This window comes from Lactuca saligna, chromosome 7 (assembly GCF_052625555.1).
Source record: "Lactuca saligna cultivar CGN05327 chromosome 7, ASM5262555v1, whole genome shotgun sequence".
Taxonomy (NCBI): Eukaryota; Viridiplantae; Streptophyta; class Magnoliopsida; order Asterales; family Asteraceae; genus Lactuca; species Lactuca saligna.
In genome coordinates, this window is record NC_136423.1 from 164,892,946 (window position 1) to 164,913,754 (window position 20,809).

Genomic DNA, 20,809 nt, shown 5'->3' on the forward strand with positions numbered 1-20,809 from the left:
GAAATAAATATTTTGGTTGAATGAAATCACTTTATTTTAAATGAAAATTTTATTTGAAAATTTGCGTTGTTACAATGATTTGGATGATTCGTGCTGCTTCCCGCCCCTCCATTTCCGTGAGAGTTTATTTGCGAGAGGGCTGCAGTTACTGCTGCTGTGATAGCAGCCTGGACCATGGCTGGATCATAAGCTGGTGGTGGAGGTGGTGGTGGTACCGTGCCCGGCCTGGGCCTTAGGTTTGGACGGGGAGGCATCGTGCTGCCAAAAGAAAAAATATGGAAAAATTTATAAGTTTTGGCAGTTCAGAGTTGAATGATATTGAGTTAACTTCTAATAGTTCTAAGAAGTTGGGTTTGACTGACACAATGTTTTGAGCTTGAAAGTAAAGTTTGAATAGCTGTACCAGTGAATCGAACGATTTGCGGATGATTAACAACAACAAGAAAAGGGGTATACCCTTATATATATTAAACATATAGTTGTGTTACAGCGGGGTCTAGACAAAATTTCTTGGCCTTTCTAAAGGCCTCCGATTACAGAACAATTTAAAGAAAATAATACTTTTATCCGAAGTCCTAATTTATAACAAAATTTGAGAGTTGGGCAAGTACTACTTGCGGTGCGCTTTGCGTTTGGAGCTCGACTCCGTGTCGGACTGCTTCGACTCCATGAGGCGTCTATCAAACGCAGCTTGTTGTTCTCTTAATTCTGCGAAGGCCGCATTTTCTTGTGCTTGAAACAACTCTAGGCGGTTGATATCGGCCGTGTGGATTTGTACTTCCACATTGACCTCTCGGATTCGGTTGGCTTGCACTCCGGATTGATAGCACTGGTTGGCGAGTTTGCCAACCATGACCGGAAGTGCGCGGTCGGCTGATCCCCCGCCTCTCACATCATAGAAGTCTCGGCACATGCCGTAAGGAGGGCGTAAGCTTTGTTGTTGGCTCCAATGATGGAGGTGACTTCCCCACACTGGAGTGGGTCCTTGGAAATTCCTCACGTGGATGGGAGATTGTGGGATTGGTGGATTTATAATTTCTGGCTCCGAATCCGTGCCAGAGTCATCCCCTCCCTCCAACTCTATAGGCTCTTCGTCTTCTTCAGGATCTTCTTCAATCCACCCTCCATTACCTTGGTTGGGGTAGTAGGGGTCATTGGGGTGATGGAATCCTGCCATTTAGACTGTACGAGAATAGAGTTATAAGTTTACTATAAGCTAGAGCACATGAAACTTACCCTTAAGTTTAATGGTTGACGGCACTCGAATACTCCCTCAATATTCTTTAGCGATATGCTTTTGGTAAGTTTTAAATTTGTTGTCCATTACAGACACTCCTTGGCATACGTTAGTTGGCTCTTGGACAAATATAGTTGATCAGGCTATATTCTTCCCAGTTCCGATTACATGTCCCAAGGCGTACCTGTGCTGCACAACTTATTTATAATACTTCTAAAGTTATTTACTATGAAACTGTTATTAGTATAAAAATGAGTGCATGCTTACCTTAAAACTAATTAGGTTTACTTTCAAAAGTATGAATTTTTCTCAGAGTGTTTTTGCCCAGTTGAGTTTATAGTTGTATATCAAAAAAGTAATGGTTTTGATATACTTAATTCCCTATAAACAAAGCTCTGATACCAATCTGTCACACCCCCAAACCAGAACGGCGGAAACGTTCGGGGGCGGAGGACGTCAGATTCAGTATCATAACAGTTTATAGAAAGGAAAGTACACACCACCATATATATTAAAGTTTCCAAGATGTTTACATAATTGTATTCATTACATGTTCAAAAGATAAATACATAAACATCATCCAAAATAAGTAATTAACGCCAGCGCGTTAATCCCAAAAGTTGATTCCCAAACCTGCTTAGCGGTTCCCTGAGAATACAAGTTATTTCAAAGAAAAAGTGTCAACAATTAAGTTGGTGAGTTCATAAGTAGTTTAGAAAAATTGGATGCCATTCCAAAATGGGTGTATATTTTCCAAAAAACGCAGCATTTCAAATGTAAAGAGTTGTGATTTGTTGTGTTGAAAGTGAAGGTATTAGATCCAGAAAATCCCATATTTTCCCTAATGGTTGAGATACGAGTTGTTGTGTTTTCCAAGAAACCCTTATTTTCTTATAAAAGTATGAAATGCATATAATTGTTCGTGTTATAAGTTGTAAATAATTTCACCAGGAAAATCCCTTATTTTCCTATTAGTTGTTTGGTCTGTATGCAGGAGAAACCCTTATTTTCCTAATATAATTGGCAGTCTCTAAGACCGAAAATCGCAAGAAACCGACGTTCTCAAAAGTTGTGTCATAGTTTTATATAGTAAAACTATACGAAGATCGCATTTATTAGATGAAGAATAGTTTTATTAGCTACTCGTTCATAAAAGCATAATACCATAATAATTGTATATCCGATGAGTTTTATAACCATACTAAACATAATATGCCTGTAACGACGTTCTTCAGGCGTCGCAGCGTTATGACAACTGTCACCCCAAAAGACGGACTCTAGCTAACAGTCAGGGCGCGGGATCATGACTTCCCGTATAGATCTATACACATTTGACACGTTCTCCGAACGGGAGACTCTGGTTATAGACAGGACTTGCAGCATTACTTTCTAATAAAGAAAAGTAACGTTTGAAGATGTACACGTCTCATGGATTCTCAATTAAGTTTATATTAAAGTGATAGTTTTGTATGCAAAGTTTATCCTTTTTCACAATGTTTGACAAAGCAAAATCATAATTTTTTCGACTGTATAAAACGACTTAACAACGAAAGTTACTTTGAAATCATTATATACTTTGTATAATGTCTGATGCACGCAAAGTATGACAAGAGTTTTCCATAATAGTAATGAGTTCCAAGTGATTTATTCGATAAAACAAGTGAAGTGAAACTTTATAAAATACACGATAATAACTGTATGTTTACTTGTATTCCCCCCCTAAAAGAGTATAAAAGCATTTAAAATGTATTTAAAGTGTGTTTGAAAGGGGTATGAACTCACTTGAAAGTTTGAAGATAGCAAGATGGAAAACCGGGCAGAGTTTCGTCTCGGGAAATGGATTTTCCTCGGAAATCTCAGGATTCCTCGGGAGAAAATCGACCTTCGGGACTTGCACAAAATGACCAGGGCTTCGGGGTAGTGCGAGCACGGAAAACGAGGTAAAACGCAAGAAAAAGGAGAGAGAATGGGCCATTTTCCCGGGAACCCTCGCATGCTATTTATAGGGGGGCCTGAGAGGCCACGTACGCAGCGCGTACGCGTACGTCATGCGTGACCGAAGCCTCGACTGCCTCGGCCTCGGATGGGACGGCTTAGGCAGTCGGGTCGGATGGGACGGGTCGGGTCGGGTGCCTCGCATAGGGCGACGTGGACGGTTTGAGGCCAAGTTCCTCGGGTACGCGGGGCGTACAGGAGTACGCAGCGCGTACCTCGGATGAGGACGTTGACTCCCCTTCGGATAATACCGAAGTTTTATAAAATATATATATATATATATATATATATATATATATATATATATATATATATATATATATATATATATATATATATATATATATATATATATATATATAAATTAATTATCAAACTTCGAAAATTCATATCTCCTTCATACGAACTCCGTTTTTGACGTTCTTTATATCCCCGCAAAGGTGAGACTACGATCTACAACTTTCATTTAGATTTCGTTGGCAAATTCCGGAATTATTTTTATTATTTATTTTTAAAATGACGTGATTAAGGAATTTCTTTAAAAAATTCATAACTTATTCCTACGATGTCCGATTTGAGCGTTCTTTTTATGCATGTTTGTAGTTTAACGATATCTACGACTTTCATTTAGACACCTAAAGTCGGAAAGTGTTTTATTGAAACTTTGCGTTTTTACGCAACTTCGCATTGCTGGTTTTTGTTGGAAAACTTAGAATGAGCATAACTTCTTCGTTATAACTCGGATTTTTGTGTTATTTATATGTTTGGAAACCTTAAGACGATAACTACCATATAGTGTACTCCAAATAGAGTTTTTGAATGCTTCATTTTTCGATGATATTCTATTTCCTTTCTCAAAGAGGTTACAGGACTCGATTTTTACTGGCTTGAAATAACGGGTTGTTACAGGTGGTGGTAGCAGTACAATCCTTGCTGAAATGACCAGTTCGGCCGCACTTGAAGCAGCCAGAATCACCACCACTACCAGTCCTACATGCACCCTCATGCGTGCTGCCGCACTTGCCACAACGGCCCCGGACATGAGGACCTCTCAATCTAGAATCTAACATCCTGGGCCTCTTGCCCGATCCCATGGATAATTGAAGCTCTGCCAACTTTCTCTTCTTTTCTGTCTCAAGACCAATGTTGAAACTTTTTACCTCCATAAATTGCACAAGGGGGACAAGATGTTGGATCCAAAGCCTTAAGTGAAACACCACCACCTCAAGGATCTTCCTTCTACTCCAAATGCTCCAAATGGCACCAAAAATGACTCAACAAGCTTCACAATGCACAAACACTCAATAGGGTTTCAAAATGAGGAGGGAGGCTGAAGATAAGAAGGTGCATGTGACCATAAATGTGTTTAAGTATAGTCTAAACCCTAAAATTAAGGGTTTGCACCCCGGCTGCGTATGCCCGGCGTACCAGCGTACACACAAATACTAATGTGATCTAGAGTATGCTCTGTGAATGAATGTTTACGCCCCACGTACTCCGTCTAACTCTAAAACTACAAAATTACCATCGGGGACTAAACTTTGCAAATAAAACATAACTGAATGGTTAAAACGAATGCCTGAATAATATATTTTACAAAATAATTAAAATTATTAAAAAGGGACCGTAAGCACTCACCCTTGAAACGTGAGTTCGATTTGTACGAAATTGGTTTATTTTGAGAAGCCCGACGTGAGATACCGCAAAACCACAAATTTTGAACTTTAAAATACTTTCGGGGCCATTTTGTAACAAATTTACACTATAGTGGTTGTTTTGTAACTTCACCAAACTATAGGGACTGTTCGGTAATTTAATTAACCAAAGTAGGACTGATTTGGTTAAAATAGTTCAAAGGAGGGATCGTAATTGTTTAAATGGAATTTAAGTTTGGGAATTGGACTAGTTTTGTTAAGAAATCTCAATGGGAGGCTATTTTGTTTTAAATAAACTTAAGTTTGGGAAAATGGTTTAGTTGAAATGAATGCTTAGTAGGGGGTTATTTGGTCATTACTTCTAAGTTAAAAGAATTCTAGGGCTTTTATGTCCTCGTTTCCTTGTTTGGACGATTGAAAGAACGGATAAGTGAACGAAGGCGGCGAGAAGGAAGCACGAATGGGAAACAACTATGGTTCGGTGGGCGAAATCACGAGGAGGAGGGACGAGGGAACAGACAATCTCCTGCGAGCCTTCTTGGGTTTCTTTCTCGTCGCCGACAGTAGGAAAAACGAAGGGGCAACAACATCAGCGACTAGCGACGATGGGGAGGTGTCCGAGGTGGCTGATAGATCGCGAGGAGGGGGAAGCTTCGGTGTTTGGCCGAACCGAAAAAAGGGGGAAGAGATGAATGCGACGAGGCTGCTCTTCTTCTGTCTCGGAAAGGGTTGCGAAGGGAAGTGGATGGTTGTCCCGATGGAGCAAGGCAGTAGCAACAACAGCGGAGATAGGATCGTCGGAGGTAGTTGCTCGATGAAGAAGGTGTGGGATGCGAGGGGTCTCCTGCTAGTCGTTGAGGTTGGAAACAGGGCAGCAGCTCCGGATGTTTGCCTTCGTTTTTTTTTTTTCTTTTTCTTTTTTTGTTTGTTTTGACAGAAATCAACAGAACTTAATTAGCTGGGTTTTGGGGTCTGATTTTGACAGGAGAAAGAACGAGGGTGGAGTATCATCGAATGGGTAGTGGAGTGTGGTTCGATCGATTCTGAAGGGCAAAGGAGGGAGGCATTCAACCTTTGGCGACCCTCCTTGTGGTTTCTTTCTTCCTTTGGTCTGATCGTTAGCAATACAATTGGGTAAGGGAGGAAAACACACACTACGGTGTGTTCATGGTATCAAACGAAGAAGGTGAAGGAAAGATGGGGTTTGGTGTTCACAGCATCAATTGAGAAAAACACGTTTCCTTTGTGTTTGGTTTTGTATAAAATGTTTCCTTTGTGTATGGTTTTATATAAAAATGTCTCAATTGTGTATGGTTTTGTATAAATATGTTTACTTTGTGTGTAATATTAGTTAAGTGAAATGTGAAATAAAATAATAGCTTTTAATTTGTTTTCTTTTGCCCATAATTATGTGTATATACTTGGTTAGATAATCATACTTCTACAATAAAATCAATATAAAGATATTACATTAATTAAACACATAAGTAAGGCATTTGAGTAATAAGATGCATTTTATACATGTATGTATTTGTGTATTGTCTTAAACTATTCATGTATTTTAAGTAATAATACATGGTTGAATATTTGAGTAAAAATATATAAATTATGGTATTAAAATAATGTCACGCTTGTGATATTTAAAATGGTTACAAAACAGTTTTTCTCAATTTGTGTGTTGATCTCGATATATATATATATATATATATATATATATATATATATATATATATATATATATATATATATATATATATATATATATATATATATATATATATATATATATATATATATATATATATAATGGTGAATGATAAAGTTTAGTTCAAGGATTTCAAAAACTGAAACATATTAATTTTTCGAGTTATAGAACTCCGGGAAATCACGTTCAAAGATTCGCAGTTAACTAATCCAAAAACGTTTGATTTTTTTTACTTTTATAAATATTTTTACTAAAAATATTTAGTATAAAGTTAAATATTTTACTATACGTGAGATCAAAAACGTTGTTGAAATTTCCATCTAAGGTGGGCAGGTCCCTCAACAGATAAAAACGGTTTTAACAGTTTTAAGAAAATCAATATTATACTGATTTTGGATTCTTAAAATAATCGTATCTTTTGCAATCAAACTCCATTTTGGACGTTATTTATATTTTCAGAAATAGTAGAACATGTAGTACGATAGTAGAATGTTTTCTTTGCTTACAACTGTTTAATACAAAATTTTAGTTTTTCAGATGCATTCTTAGGATTGCAGTTTAAGCTATTTGATTTGTTTGCCAGAATACATATTTGGAAGTAAGATACCATCTGATATCTTATAATAGTTGAAATGAACTCAGTTATTTTATATTACATGTACCAAAACTCAATAAGTCAAATTACAAAGAGATTTTACTATGAATTTGACCATTCACAGTCTTAGACCTAAATTCCGGAATGTCATATGTAATCGAAAAAAATCTTAATTTTTTGCATTTCTTGTTCTTTTTACAGTAGAATACTCCTAGACAATGTTTTGAAAACCGGACCGGACATCGAACCGGTCGTCTTACCGGGTTGATGGTTTAATTGGTTCGACCCGTCGGACCAATCCTAAAAACCGGATGAACCGTACGATGTCATATATATATATATATATATATATATATATATATATATATATATATATATATATATATATATATATATATAACATTATTTTTGGACTTTTAAAATGAAACAACACCTTCCAAAATACTAATTCTAGTAATTTATATATTTCTCAAAGTTTTATTATTAACGTAATGAAAAAAAGTTAAAAAAAAAAAAGGTTTTTATTGAAGGTGGAAGAGGAGCCGGGCCTTTAAGCGTATCCCACATCGACAAAAAAAACAAATATGGAGGCCTTAGAGAGCATTATAAAAGCAATGGAGTTATAGGGTATTCCAAAAGCAAACAACTGATCTACCTTATGAAGGTGTGGGTCTTCTGTACTATTTTTTAGTGCAAATTTTGTAAAGGAAAATTGTAGCACCTAGTTCTTGGTACGCATTTCTTTTATTTTTTTTATCTAAGTATTTTGCATTTTTAGCCTTGGATTCGACGAGTTGAAGGACCAACTCGCCAAGTAAAAGCATAATAGGACGCAGGGTTTAAGCCGTGGACTCGACGAGTCGGGTCCCGGACTCGACGAGTAGACGTTGTTTGAACAAAAACCCTAATCCAAGGGTTTGCACCCTATTTAGGCAATGTTATGTCGAGCACAACGTCCCTTATGCTCCCAAAACACCTCTCATTGAAGCCCTAGCTGTTATTGAAGCAATCTAAGCCTTGTTGGTGGATTTTGGTGCTTGTGGTCTTAAGGAGGAAGGAGAAAAGCCTGAGGAAGCAAGTAGAGACCAAGGGAACCCGAGTTTGTGCACCTCCTATAGCTTACAAAGAATTTTTCAGCAATATATTTGAATATATAGACCAGGTAATGATAATAGTAAGACCACAAATTATGTTATATTTGGCCATCGGTAAGTGATTTTGTTTTTATTCGAATCAACTTCTACAGATGGAGTCGCAACAAGAGCTTAAATAAATGGATCTTGAAACTGGTTAAATGATTTTGACTGAAATGTAATTGAGGTCGCAACAAGAGCTTAAATAAATGGATCTTGAAACTGGTTAAATGATTTTGACTGAAATGTAATTGAATGGATTTTGGATTTCAAATTTGTGTGAAGGATTGAAATGAGTTTCGTAGTTATTATGTTGAATTTCATTGCATGTCCAAAAGCGATTTGAAGGTGTGTATTTGAATCAAAGCATGTGTTAACTTTCAAATTAGTCGACCAACAAAAATTAATGTCCTTGTTTGAGTTGACTTTCGAGATAATTTGTTGATGTGGCATATAAAATTGATTATTATAGGTCAAAGGGACCAAATAAGCACGTTAAAAGTTATAACCAACCTTATGACCATATAAAACAGCAAAAAATACTTTAGGTACTAAATAGACCAATCCTAAAAAGTTCGTATGATATTTGTGTGTGACAACCCAAAGTTTATTTCCGTTACATTACCCCGTTTCCGATAACGGAATATTCCGAGTTATAAAAGTTCCGTTAATTTGAGGTCGTAAAATAAATAAATGTTTTATTTATTTATATTCCATGTCGTTATTCGTTGTAACAAGATAAGATAAAATCTTGTAATTTACATTTCCATATTAATTTGGAAAAAGTTAATTTTATTACGACCACTAGATCGGGTGCGACCAAAAGCTCCGTTTAACGGCAATATCGGGTGGATTCCCACTGAGCCTCAACTCAAGCCACTATATAAGGGGGAATGGACTTCATTCCACCCTTTTCACTCTCTCTCATAAAGCCCGTTTTCGACTCAAATCCGCGAGTTTTCGCCTCCAAAACGTAAGATCTTCTACCCTAACTTGTTTTAGACATTGTTTAGTGTTGTTTTAACCCAAAAATCACACAAGAAATCCAATTAGAAGGAGTTCACGGCCTAAGAACCTCCTTAGGCCGTAAACACCTTAAATGGTGCCAAAATGCCCAAAACTCCCTCCCTTAGGCTTGGAAACTATTTTAGGATTAAGCCTAGAAGTGTTTGAACCTCAAATCAACAAGTTTAGGGGCTTGAAAGAGGGTTTATGGCCCAAGAGCATTCTTAGGCCGTAAACTCCTCAAAATATGCAAATCAAGCCTCAAAATCACTCCCAAACCACCCTTAGGCTTAATATATAAATTAGGGGCTTGCTATTTCGGGTTTAGAAAATTTAAACACATAGATTTGAGGGGTGAAATGGAGTTTACGGCCCAAGCACATGCCTAGGCCGTAAACACCCCCAAACCATGCAAAATGGTGGTTTAAATTCCCCAAATGGCCTTATACCTTCATTATAAATCACTAGGATTGAAACAAGGACTTAAAACTTCAGTAAAACCAAGGGGTAGGAATTCACGGCCGTGAACTCCCATAAGGGTGGTTCATGGGCCATAAACTCCCATTTTGTCCCTTTAAAAGCCTTGAATCCACTCATACATTTTAGATTTGGACTTAGCAAAATTCCACGATCAATATAAGGCCTTTAAACATCCTAGAACCCCTCACCATGAGTTTACGGCCGTAAACACTATATGGAGAGTTTACTCTTGGAGAGTAAACTCCATTCCTAAGCCATTCACACCCTTAAATGTTACCCGAGACACCCCAAACACTTAACCAAAGTGTTTTCCGCTCCTTAGAGTGTGTATACTTGTTTAATTAGTTTTAAATGTACTAATTGTATGTGAACATATGTTATCATATGTTAGATAGGTCACTAAGTGTGTCCAAGTCTTTACTTAACACCGAGCACTCAACCGGCACCTTCATCGGATCCACTTACACCAGGTGAGTTCATACCCCTGAATGAACCTTTTAAATGTTTTTTACATGTTTTATAGGGGGAATACAAGTTAAACATGCTAGTTATCATATCAATCACATGTGATTGATAACCCGCATGCACAAGGATTTACCACACTATAAACTGTTTTAACGAGTAGGATACTATAAATGGTTTTCTAAAATGTTTTCACTTGTTCAAAACTCTTACTTATACTATTTTATCAAAGTTTCATTTTAAACTGGATTATGAAAGGTTTCCAAAGAATTTCTAGGGTTTTCAAACTTATTTTACAAAGAATACCAAGTTGTGATTTTCTTAAGTATAAAGGTTTTTCCAAGGTTTTCATTAAGGTTTTCTTTCATGTTGTATACTCTTACTTGTTAGATACCACTGTTTCGCTTCTACTTAGTTTAAACTCCTACTTGATAAAGCTTTCACTTCGTGATGCGTTTATACTTGTTATCGCCTCTATTTCGCTCATACCTGTAGTCACTTATACCTGTTAGACGCTCTTACTTCACTTGTTGTCGCTACTATATCGTGATACGCTTACACTTGTTTGACACTCCTACTTCACTTGTTAGATGCTCCTACTCACTCGTTATATGCTCACACTTGTTAGACGCTCCTACTCACTCGTTATACGCTCACACTTGTTAGACGCTCCTACTCTTGTTAGACGCTCCTTCACTCATTAGACGCTCTTACTCACTCGTTAAACACTCCTACTTCATTAAGCACTTCAGTTAGTTAGATGTATGCATGTGCTTGTATAGATGCATATAAATAATGTTTGAAGGACCTAGGAAGGCTTGTTCGCCATATTTCCTTTTCTTCGTTGAGATGTCGTCTGGTGGGATCGGATGTCCGTCCGAAGGTCGTTTGACCATCAATTATATATTATGTATACAAGCATGGTCATATGGGTTTACATTAGTCAGTTCGGTTACAAGTCTCTATCACTAGTTCAGTATTTTTACATTAGATCTCATTATACGAGATACATCCGCAGTACACAGCCTTCTCCGTTTTCGAGTTGGTAACCAAAGTCTCTTGTAGGGAGAGCGGACATTGTGTGTATAGATCTATACGGGATTGACACCACCGCACCCTGACTGCTAGCTACAGTCCACGCCCTACCAAGCCAAGGGGTGATAAATGTCATAATTATACCGACGTTTGCAGGGCGTCAAGATTCTCTAGTATCGATCAGTATGGTTACACGTATCTCGGGGTTACCTTATAATTCATGGCTTTAAGGTAACGGGTTTTATACACAATATTTCACTGTATACACTGTGTTCACTGTATTGGACCTTACTAGTTGTATCTTTCATTTGATACTGTCTAGGGTCTGTATCTAGTTAAGACCTTGCTAGATGTATCTTTCATTTGATAATATCTGGGGTCTGTATTCTCTGTTTTAGACCTTGTTAGCTGTATCTTTCATTTGATACTGTCTGGGGTCTGTGTCTCCTTTTGATTAGATTGAGTCAGGCGTGTCGTTTGTTCGATACTCTCTTGGAGTCTATGATTCCTTTTGCCTTAGTCAGCAGTCTTCACTGCTGAGGCATATGTTATTTCCCTGATCTCTCTTGCTTTCTTTAATAATCAAATTTTGTATTTTGATAATGATAGCGATTAAGGGAAAACTACTTTTTACCGCATAACTCCGTTCAGTCTTGGTGGAAGACTGCTTTTATTAAAGAAAATATAGGATTTTCTGGAAAAGACACTAATTTAATGGATACTCTAAAACTACCACTTTTATTAAAGTTATTTGAATAAAATGACACTAAATACTTATGAACTCACCAGCATTTGTAAAAATGATGATACTCGCTTTTCATATAACTTGTATTCTCAGGTCAGCATTAGACAGGTACATCTCAGGAGCTTTGTTGAAGATAGCTTAGTACCAAGATGCATTTATATTACTACTTGTATTACTTTAATGATTATATACAATGTAAACTATGTAAAACTATTATTATTAATGCAATAGTTGTTGTACTTTGATTACTACACTGCATATGTTGTGATACTTGACATGACGTCATCCACCCCAGAACGTTTCCGCCGTTCCGGTTTTGGGGTGTGACATTGTGTTTGTAATAAAACTTGCGATTTTTAAGAATATAAACTCAAAAAAAAAAATTGTGATCTCTAAATATTTTTTTATACATGTTTATGTTCATTGTTATATTCTTTAAAAATGAATGTAATTACTGATTCTAAAATATTAATATTCGCTTCATATAAAATATGCATTCATTAAAAATTATTAATCTTGATAATATATGTTGGGAATACTATTATGTTAGAATATAATGTTTTTTTCAAGATAATCGTGAACTCATTATTTTAGAATATCTAAATTAACAAAATTATTCAGAAAAATTAGATTTTTAAAGTTAAGAGAATTTATTATTCACTAAAATCTACAAATTTTCCTTTTTACATATGTTAATTGACTAAAATACCCTTACAATGAAATTAAATGATATTTTTCAATTATCTTTAATTCAATAATATGTATTAATCGTTTTTTTAAATAATTAAAATGATTGGTCCATAATCAACCCTACATTCACACAATAAATAGTTAAAACACACTAACCTAGCCTTATATATATATATATATATATATATATATATATATATATATATATATATATATATATATATATATATATATATAGACGGTTTATCAGATGGAATTCTTTACAATCAACAACAGAGATTAAAGTCTCCAGGTAATATAACTTTATCTCATTATTGTTAAAAGATTATCATATACAATTTCAGTATAAATCCAATTATATTTTACATCAGAATAACTTAATTTTTTTATACGTTCTAATTAATAAATTATTTTCCGTATAGGTTTATCACTAAACGAAGATCAACTTAAAAACTTGACTTTGTTTGAGATAGAACAAATTTTACTCCGTAACAATTCCAGTCTCAAACACTATGGAAAGATGCCTTACCCAGATGCTGATTCTGTTTCATCTTCAAACAATCGTCTTATTACTGAGGAGCTAGATTATGACATACCAAATTTAAAAAACGCGTTTAATGGGTTGTTTGTTTCATTAACAAACGAGGAACGAGACATTTTCTTGATATCATGGATGCAGTTAACCATAGTAGGGGAGGTGTATTCTTTGTTTATGGTTATGGTGGAACTGGTAAGACATTTCTTTGGAAAACAATTTCTGCAGCAATTAGAGGTCAAGGTGAGATTGTTTTAAATGTTGCTTCAAGTGGGATAGCTTCATTATTATTGACTGGAGGCAGGACAGCACACTCTCGGTTTATAATTCTCATAAATCTTACCGAGGATTCTTTTTGTAGAATAAATCCAAAGAGTGATCTTGCCAGTTTAGTGCGAAAAACCTCATTGATCATTTGGGATGAAGCACCCATGGTTCACAAACATGCATTCGAAGCTTTAGATCGAACTCTCAAGGATATATTAAAGTGTGTCAATCCTAGGAATTCAAATATCCCATTTGGAGGGAAATTGATTGTCTTTGGAGGTGATTTCAGACAAATTCTACCTGTTGTTCCAAGTGGCAGTAGACAAAACATTGTTAATGCTTCTTTAAGTTCTTCTTATTTATGGCAACAATGCAAAGTTCATAAACTAACCAAAAACATGAGGTTAACAGTTGGAAGCGATCCATCTTCTATTAAACAAATAAGGGATTTTGCAACTTGGCTTTTAGACATAGGAGAAGGTAATCTTGGTGGTCCAAATGACGTTGAAGAAATTGTTGATATTCCACAAGATATTCTCATTACTAATCCACATGATCCTATAGGTTCATTAATTAGTTTTGTATATCCTTCTATACTGGAAAACTTCAACATTCCTGATTATTTTCAAGAAAGAGCAATAATTGCTCCCAAGAATGAAGTTGTCCAAGAAATAAACGATCGTTTGTTGTCAATGTTTCCAGGAGAACCAACTGAATACTTAAGTTCCGATAGCCTATGCCAATCCGAGTTTCTTCATGATAAGTTTGATACAAATTTATACTCACCCGATGTTTTAAATGGTCTTAAAGTCTCAGGTCAGCCAAACCATAAGCTTATTTTAAAAATCGGTGTTCCAGTTATGTTATTGAGAAACATTGATCAGAAAAACGGCTTGTGTAATGGGACTAGACTACAGGTATATCTTTGGGCAAACGTGTTATCGAGGCAGTTATCTTAACTGGAAGTAATATTGGAAACCGGACTTTTATTCCAAGAATGTCTTTAACTCCTTCTGAAGACAAGATCCCTTTCAAATTCCAAAGAAGACAATTTCCATTAGCTGTGTCTTTTGCAATGACAATTAATAAGAGCCAAGGACAGTCTTTATCGAAAGTTGGTTTGTTTCTAAAGGATCCTGTTTTTACACATGGTCAATTGTACGTTGCTTTATCCAGAGTTCAAAGTAAACAAGGATTAAGATTGTTGATTTTAGATAAACACGGTAAACTAACAAATAAAACATCAAATGTTGTGTATAAAGAAGTTTTTAGAAATTTGTAAAAGCTTTCTACAAATTTTTTTTTTATATGAAATTCTATATTTGGTTTACTTATTATTATATTTCATTTTATAAATTTATAAATTTTTTTCATATACACAAATACAAAATACCTGCATTTTAAATAACAAAAGGCCCCTAATTTCAACTAATAGTTATGTCATTATCATATTACTGCAAAACATATACACTTTAATTATTAAAAATTTTATTATCTATTATCAATATAATTTTCAAATAAATAACTTATAATTTAATTAAAAAATATATTTTAATTTCTAACCCGTGCTGCCCACGGGTTATAACCGTGTATATATATATATATATATATATATATATATATATAGACGCCTAATTTTGTAAGACTGTCAGACGCAATCTTAGCCACTCATTTAGTAGATAAAAAAATCATTTTTAAAATGCAAACTAATTGAAAATTTTCGAAAATTCTTTTTTCAAATATTATTTTCGGAATTTATATTTACCAAAAAAAATAATAAAAAAACCAAAAATATAAAAATAAATAAATAAAAATACATTTTTTACATATTCTAGAAGAATATTAGAATATTCTACATATCTGACAAATCTAGTAGAATATTCTAACATTCTAAAAATCATATTAGAATATTTACTGTGTAATATTCTATTACAATATTTCATATATTTTTCAAAAAAAAAGCGGTAATTTTTTTTTAGTTAATTAAAGTTCCGAAAATAATATTAAAAAAATAATTTTTGGATTTTTCCTTTTATTTTGCTTTTTAAAATTATTTTTAGATTTGATCTCACGGTCTCATATATATATATATATATATATATATATATATATATATATATATATATATATATATATATATATATATATATATATATATATATATATATATATATATATATATATATATATATATATATAACAAACTTACAAAGTAAGTTTTATCATAATAACATGTTTCGAAAATTAGTCAAAAGAAGTCAAACCAACACAAAACATACATGTGAATTTTACAAAACATACATGTGAATTTTTATATGACACAAAACATACATGTGAATTTTACAAAACATACATGTGAATTTTTATATGATTGGTAAGTGGTTTCTACTCAAAAAATTGACATTTGTATAATATACCTTTGAGCTGTTAAATTATTATTACAAGGCAATTGAAAGATAAGTTTCAAATGTATTAGTTTCAAGTGTTATTAGTTAAAAAAAAGGGTTACAATGATTGATGATTGCAATCATTAGTAAAAGGCAATTGAAAGATCGTTTCAAATGTATTAGTTTCAAGTCATTATCCCTTTATTATAATATATATATGAATATAGATATGGATTGTATTTCTCGTTGTACCTTGGAATAGTTACTTTGGTTTGCAACTTATCTAATTCTGAACTTTTTTTTTTACCATTTTATGCAAAATTTGACATTTGCAAGTAAACTTTATCTTTTCACATTAAAAGATCACCTTGTCCAAAAATCGTCTTATAAGCCAACAAAGATGAATTGATCCCCGAGGGAAAGATAATCAATCATTTCCTCTCAAAGATGCTTCATGATTTGAAGCTAATAATATCTTTAAACTCAACTTAAGACCACTTTGCAAAGGAGTAAAATAAAAAAAGAGCACTTTTATTTCAATATCTTTCCTTATTTCACCAAAACTAAAAAAAAACAAGTGCAATATACATCAACTAAACACCCCAAATATAAAGGAGAAATAAAAACAAGAAGCTCTCTACGATAATCCCATTTGAACAACACCAACCTCTCTATGAGTAGCAACCGCAACCCCATACTGTGATTGTGACTGAGACTGTGACATAAACTTTGACTCCATTCCCTTTGACTGTTGACCGTGGTTGTAATAAGGATTACTATTCACCCCCTGTTGCTGTTTCATCAAGGACAATGAATCCCTATCCCCTTCTTGCCCCCCATGAATCTTTACTTGATTTCCATTATTGCCCCTATATGATGCATAATGTGGAGAAACACCAACCGGACCATTTCTAAGCATTACCCTTGGATCATACACATCCTTCATCTCCCCCCTACCCTCCAATGGTAAAACTGGCCCCACAACTCTTCCTGTTCATGTTCAACATATTCATCACTTATATATAGAGAAAGAGAGTTCAAACTGAAAAGAAACATAAAGATGATGGAATGTAATCATCAATTCCATTCCTTTGTGGATTACCTTTGGGCATCCTTGGGGGTGGTCTAGCAGCAGCACTAAAGATGTTTCCAGAAGCATCTACCGCAACTCTACCACCATTTGACATGTTGTTGTTATCCACCACTGGCTTATTGTCAAATGCAGCCAAACATTGCTGCAGCTTTGGAGCAGTCATACTTGAAGAAACCGTTGACCTGAAGTATACCAAATAATTTAAATAAATGACCATTTTACCCTTGTATTCCAATAAACAAAATTTCACAGTATGCATCAATTTCACCATGCTTGAAGGAAAAAAGAAGACGACAGAGTCATAAAAATGTGAAGTAAATGACCATTTTACCCTTGTAATCCAAAAAACAAATTTCACAATCTTCATCAATTTCACAATGCTTGAAGGAAAAAAGAGGACAATAGAGTCATAAAAATGTGAAGTAAATGACCAGTTTACCCTTATATTCCAAAAAACAAAATTTCACAATATTCATTAGTTTCACCATAACTGAAGGAAAAAAGAGGACAATAATCATAAAAATGTAAAATAAATGACCATTTTACCCTTGATGTCCGGAAAATAAGTTTAAAAGCATTCATCAATTTCACCATACTGGGAGGAAAAAAGAAGACAATAGAGGCATATAAATGCAAAAAACAAATGACTATTTTACCCTTACCTAGGAAGAGAAACATGCTTCCTCTCTGGAGGTATAACAGGCCCACTTTTCCCAACATTTTCCTCAAAATACGCAAACTGCCTTCTAAATTGACCAATAGCACTGCATATTACAAACATATGTCAGAACCAATAAAGAAAGAGCACAAATCAATAGAGATATAAAATCATAGAGTGTTATTGAAAAAAGAACCTAGGATAAATGAAATTTGTTCGATCATTTCCAGCCATGTAATCTTTAAGCAACTGAGGATGATATTCTAGAATCTCCCGGAATATCAACTCCCTAATATCCTCTTTTGTGACTCTTCTTCTCTCAAACTCAAACTCCAACTTTGAAAACGATTGACAAGATGGCTCCCTCTCAACTTTCGATAGCCCCTTGAAGTAAGGATCCGCTAATGCCTGAAAAACGAAAAAATGACATAAATACCCTCAGTACAAGAATCTTGAATTGACAATTTGACACAGAAGAGATCATAATATTAATACCTGTTCAGCAGTTGGTCGATCCTTTGGATCAAAAGCCAACAACCTCTGCAATAACCTGAGTGCCAATGGATCAACATCTAGAAACTTCTCAGAAAATGTGACAGCTTTCTTTCTACGCATATCAGTCAAGTATTTTCTTGCCTTGTCATTACGCACCTGAATCATCATAATAATAGATGATGATAGAGACATAAGTAATAAGCCCTGAAAAAGAAGTTTGAATGTAAAGAAATAATGAAGAAAATTGTAAGGTTGTGACATAACATACTCTAGAAATGGTATCTGGTGATGGTGTTCCAAGAAGATCAGTGATAAGTTCCAATTGATGAACAACACTTTTTCCAGGAAAAAGTGGTTTTCCTGTTAATACTTCAGCAAAAATACATCCGATTCCCCATATATCAACAGCAGGGGTATACTGCAATCAAGGTGGGAGCAAAAATCAGATAATACTCACACAGCCTCACAGGGGCAAAAAGGTCAAAATGACAACCAAAGTAAAACTACAACAAACTTGACACAAACCCTGATACGGTTACTTGAAGAAACTTCCAAGAGTGTTCAAAAGAATGCAGCCTGAATAAGAATTAGTTTAATCTAGGAATCACCACCCTTATATTATTGGTTATTTATCATAAAGCCTAAAGCTTTTATACTAATATGTCATAAAGAATGCTACTTTTGAGATTCTAAATGAGGAAGGTGAGTGAAAAGATAATACCCTAATGGGCTATGTAAGTATGTATACCTTGGAATAAAAAGATCCGCATAACTCAGGAGCTCTATACCATCTTGTTGCAACATAATCCTGAGAGTTTATCAGAAGAAACAGAGATTGAGGTTGTGTTTCAATGTGTATATGAAGTGATATGATGTTATGATATTGAATAAAGAATGGAAGAACCTACTGTCCAAAATATTGTTGTGGGTGTATCAGTAAATGCAGCTCTTGCTAATCCAAAGTCGCATATCTTGAGTTTGCAATTTGCATTTGCTAATATGTTCTTTGGTTTTAAATCTCGATGATACACATTTGCTGAATTTCAGAGAGTGTTGGGTTAGTTTTGGTTTAAAATAGAAGAATTGGTTGTTAGAAGTATAAGTAAAAGGGTTACCTGTATGCATATATTTCAATGCTCGTAGCATTTGATAGAGGAAAAAACGATGGTGTTCATGTGTCAAGTCATCATTGGCTTTTATGACTTGGTGAAGATCAGACTCCATGAGTTCAAATACAACATAAATATCTTTAAACTCTCGTCTTGATGGTGGCAACATAATCCGCTTAATTTCAACAATATCAGGATGACGAAGAAGTCTAAGCAATTTAATCTCACGCAAAATTCGAATAGCATCGGATGAATGTTCAAAAATGTTGGTTATTTTCTTTATTGCAACCTTTTCACCAGTCTGTGTGTCGACGGCTGCACAAACGACTCCATAGCTTCCCTTTCCTATAATCTCCAGGATTTTGTATCGGTTTGATTCACCATATTCAGTGAAGAACTCAATGTCTTTTGGACTCTGCAATACATTCATTGGGAGGTCAAATCGTATGTAAATGATAAAGATCAAAATCTACTTTAATTTGTGATGCATATGTTTTTAATGTTTTCAACTCAAAGATAGAATCAAATGGATAATAAGTAGAGCTGGTTAAACCTTTCTTCGACGATCTTGCTGCATCGTGAACCTCCTCCAACACTCTCTTTCTTGTTTCTCGAAATCAAAACCAGATCAAAAACCACAAAGCAAAAAGGAAATTCTAACAAGAAAAGTAACGCGGTGGTTGTTGGGCGGAAATTCAGAAATAAAAAAAGAAGATCAGCCACATTTGCCCCACCTACCCCGACTACGAATCACCAAACCGCAATCCTCAGAAATGTATTCCGCAACAAAGCATGTCACCACCACCACCTTACTCATCCAATTCCAGAAAACCCTAACCCTAAAAGTCTACCGACACCGACACCGACACCGCTACTTCAAAAAGATAACCCTACACACTATCATCGATACAACCAAAGCTTCCCACAACTATATAAGTTATCAGTAACCGAGAATTTGTTACTGAAACAGATGGGTGATTGAAATGGGTTCGTTCTCAAGATCTTGAGGTGCGATCGGCCGGCTATGGCTGATTACACGAAACGCAGAGTGGGAATGAAAGATAAAGAAAGAGAGAGAGAACGCAAAGGGGAAAGAGGGGGATTGATTAAATAGAAGGAAAGCTTGAGTGGATTCCGCATTGTTTATCCATGGAGTTTGCTGATTGTGAAGGGTTAATCCCACCGTTTGGATTGGGTCTCTTGACACCGTGTACCACCCAAATCGGTAATACAATTATTAATCATATAATATACGAAAATATAATTATAATAGATTTGTTACTTTTTTTATTAATTTTATTTTTTTGATTTGTATGCTAAGTGTTTAATTATTGGTGGAAAGATTTTTATTAAACTATAAAAAAATTGGATGTTAATTTCTTAGGCTAATAAGACATCTTTTACATGTTTAAACATACATTTACGTTGAGTGTGACATAAAATTTATATAATGATGTATATAGTCTTTTAAAACTCGTTTTCATATTTAATGTTATAATAATTGAACTTTATTTTGAAAATCATGCAT

General features: G+C 34.6%; 2 protein-coding genes across 2 annotated transcripts; one reads left to right on the forward strand and one right to left on the reverse strand.

Annotated features, from left to right (window-relative positions):
• The first annotated feature begins 13,406 nt into the window (after nucleotides 1-13,406).
• On the forward strand, nucleotides 13,407-14,821 carry LOC145007421 (uncharacterized). The gene is made up of 2 exons (XM_078966359.1): nucleotides 13,407-14,355; nucleotides 14,457-14,821. Exons 1-2 carry the CDS (start codon nucleotides 13,407-13,409, stop codon nucleotides 14,819-14,821), a joined length of 1,314 nt encoding a protein of 437 aa, XP_078822485.1.
• A 1,615-nt stretch (nucleotides 14,822-16,436) lies between these two features.
• Nucleotides 16,437-20,486, reverse strand: LOC145006171 (mitogen-activated protein kinase 15-like). Its single transcript, XM_078965272.1, has 10 exons — nucleotides 19,835-20,486; nucleotides 19,288-19,696; nucleotides 19,081-19,208; nucleotides 18,921-18,980; nucleotides 18,441-18,590; nucleotides 18,173-18,328; nucleotides 17,874-18,085; nucleotides 17,682-17,783; nucleotides 17,029-17,201; nucleotides 16,437-16,916 (listed from the first exon to the last, which is right to left on the reverse strand). Exons 1-10 carry the CDS (start codon nucleotides 19,856-19,858, stop codon nucleotides 16,564-16,566), a joined length of 1,767 nt encoding a protein of 588 aa, XP_078821398.1. The 5' UTR covers nucleotides 19,859-20,486; the 3' UTR covers nucleotides 16,437-16,563.
• Nucleotides 20,487-20,809: the final 323 nt, after the last annotated feature.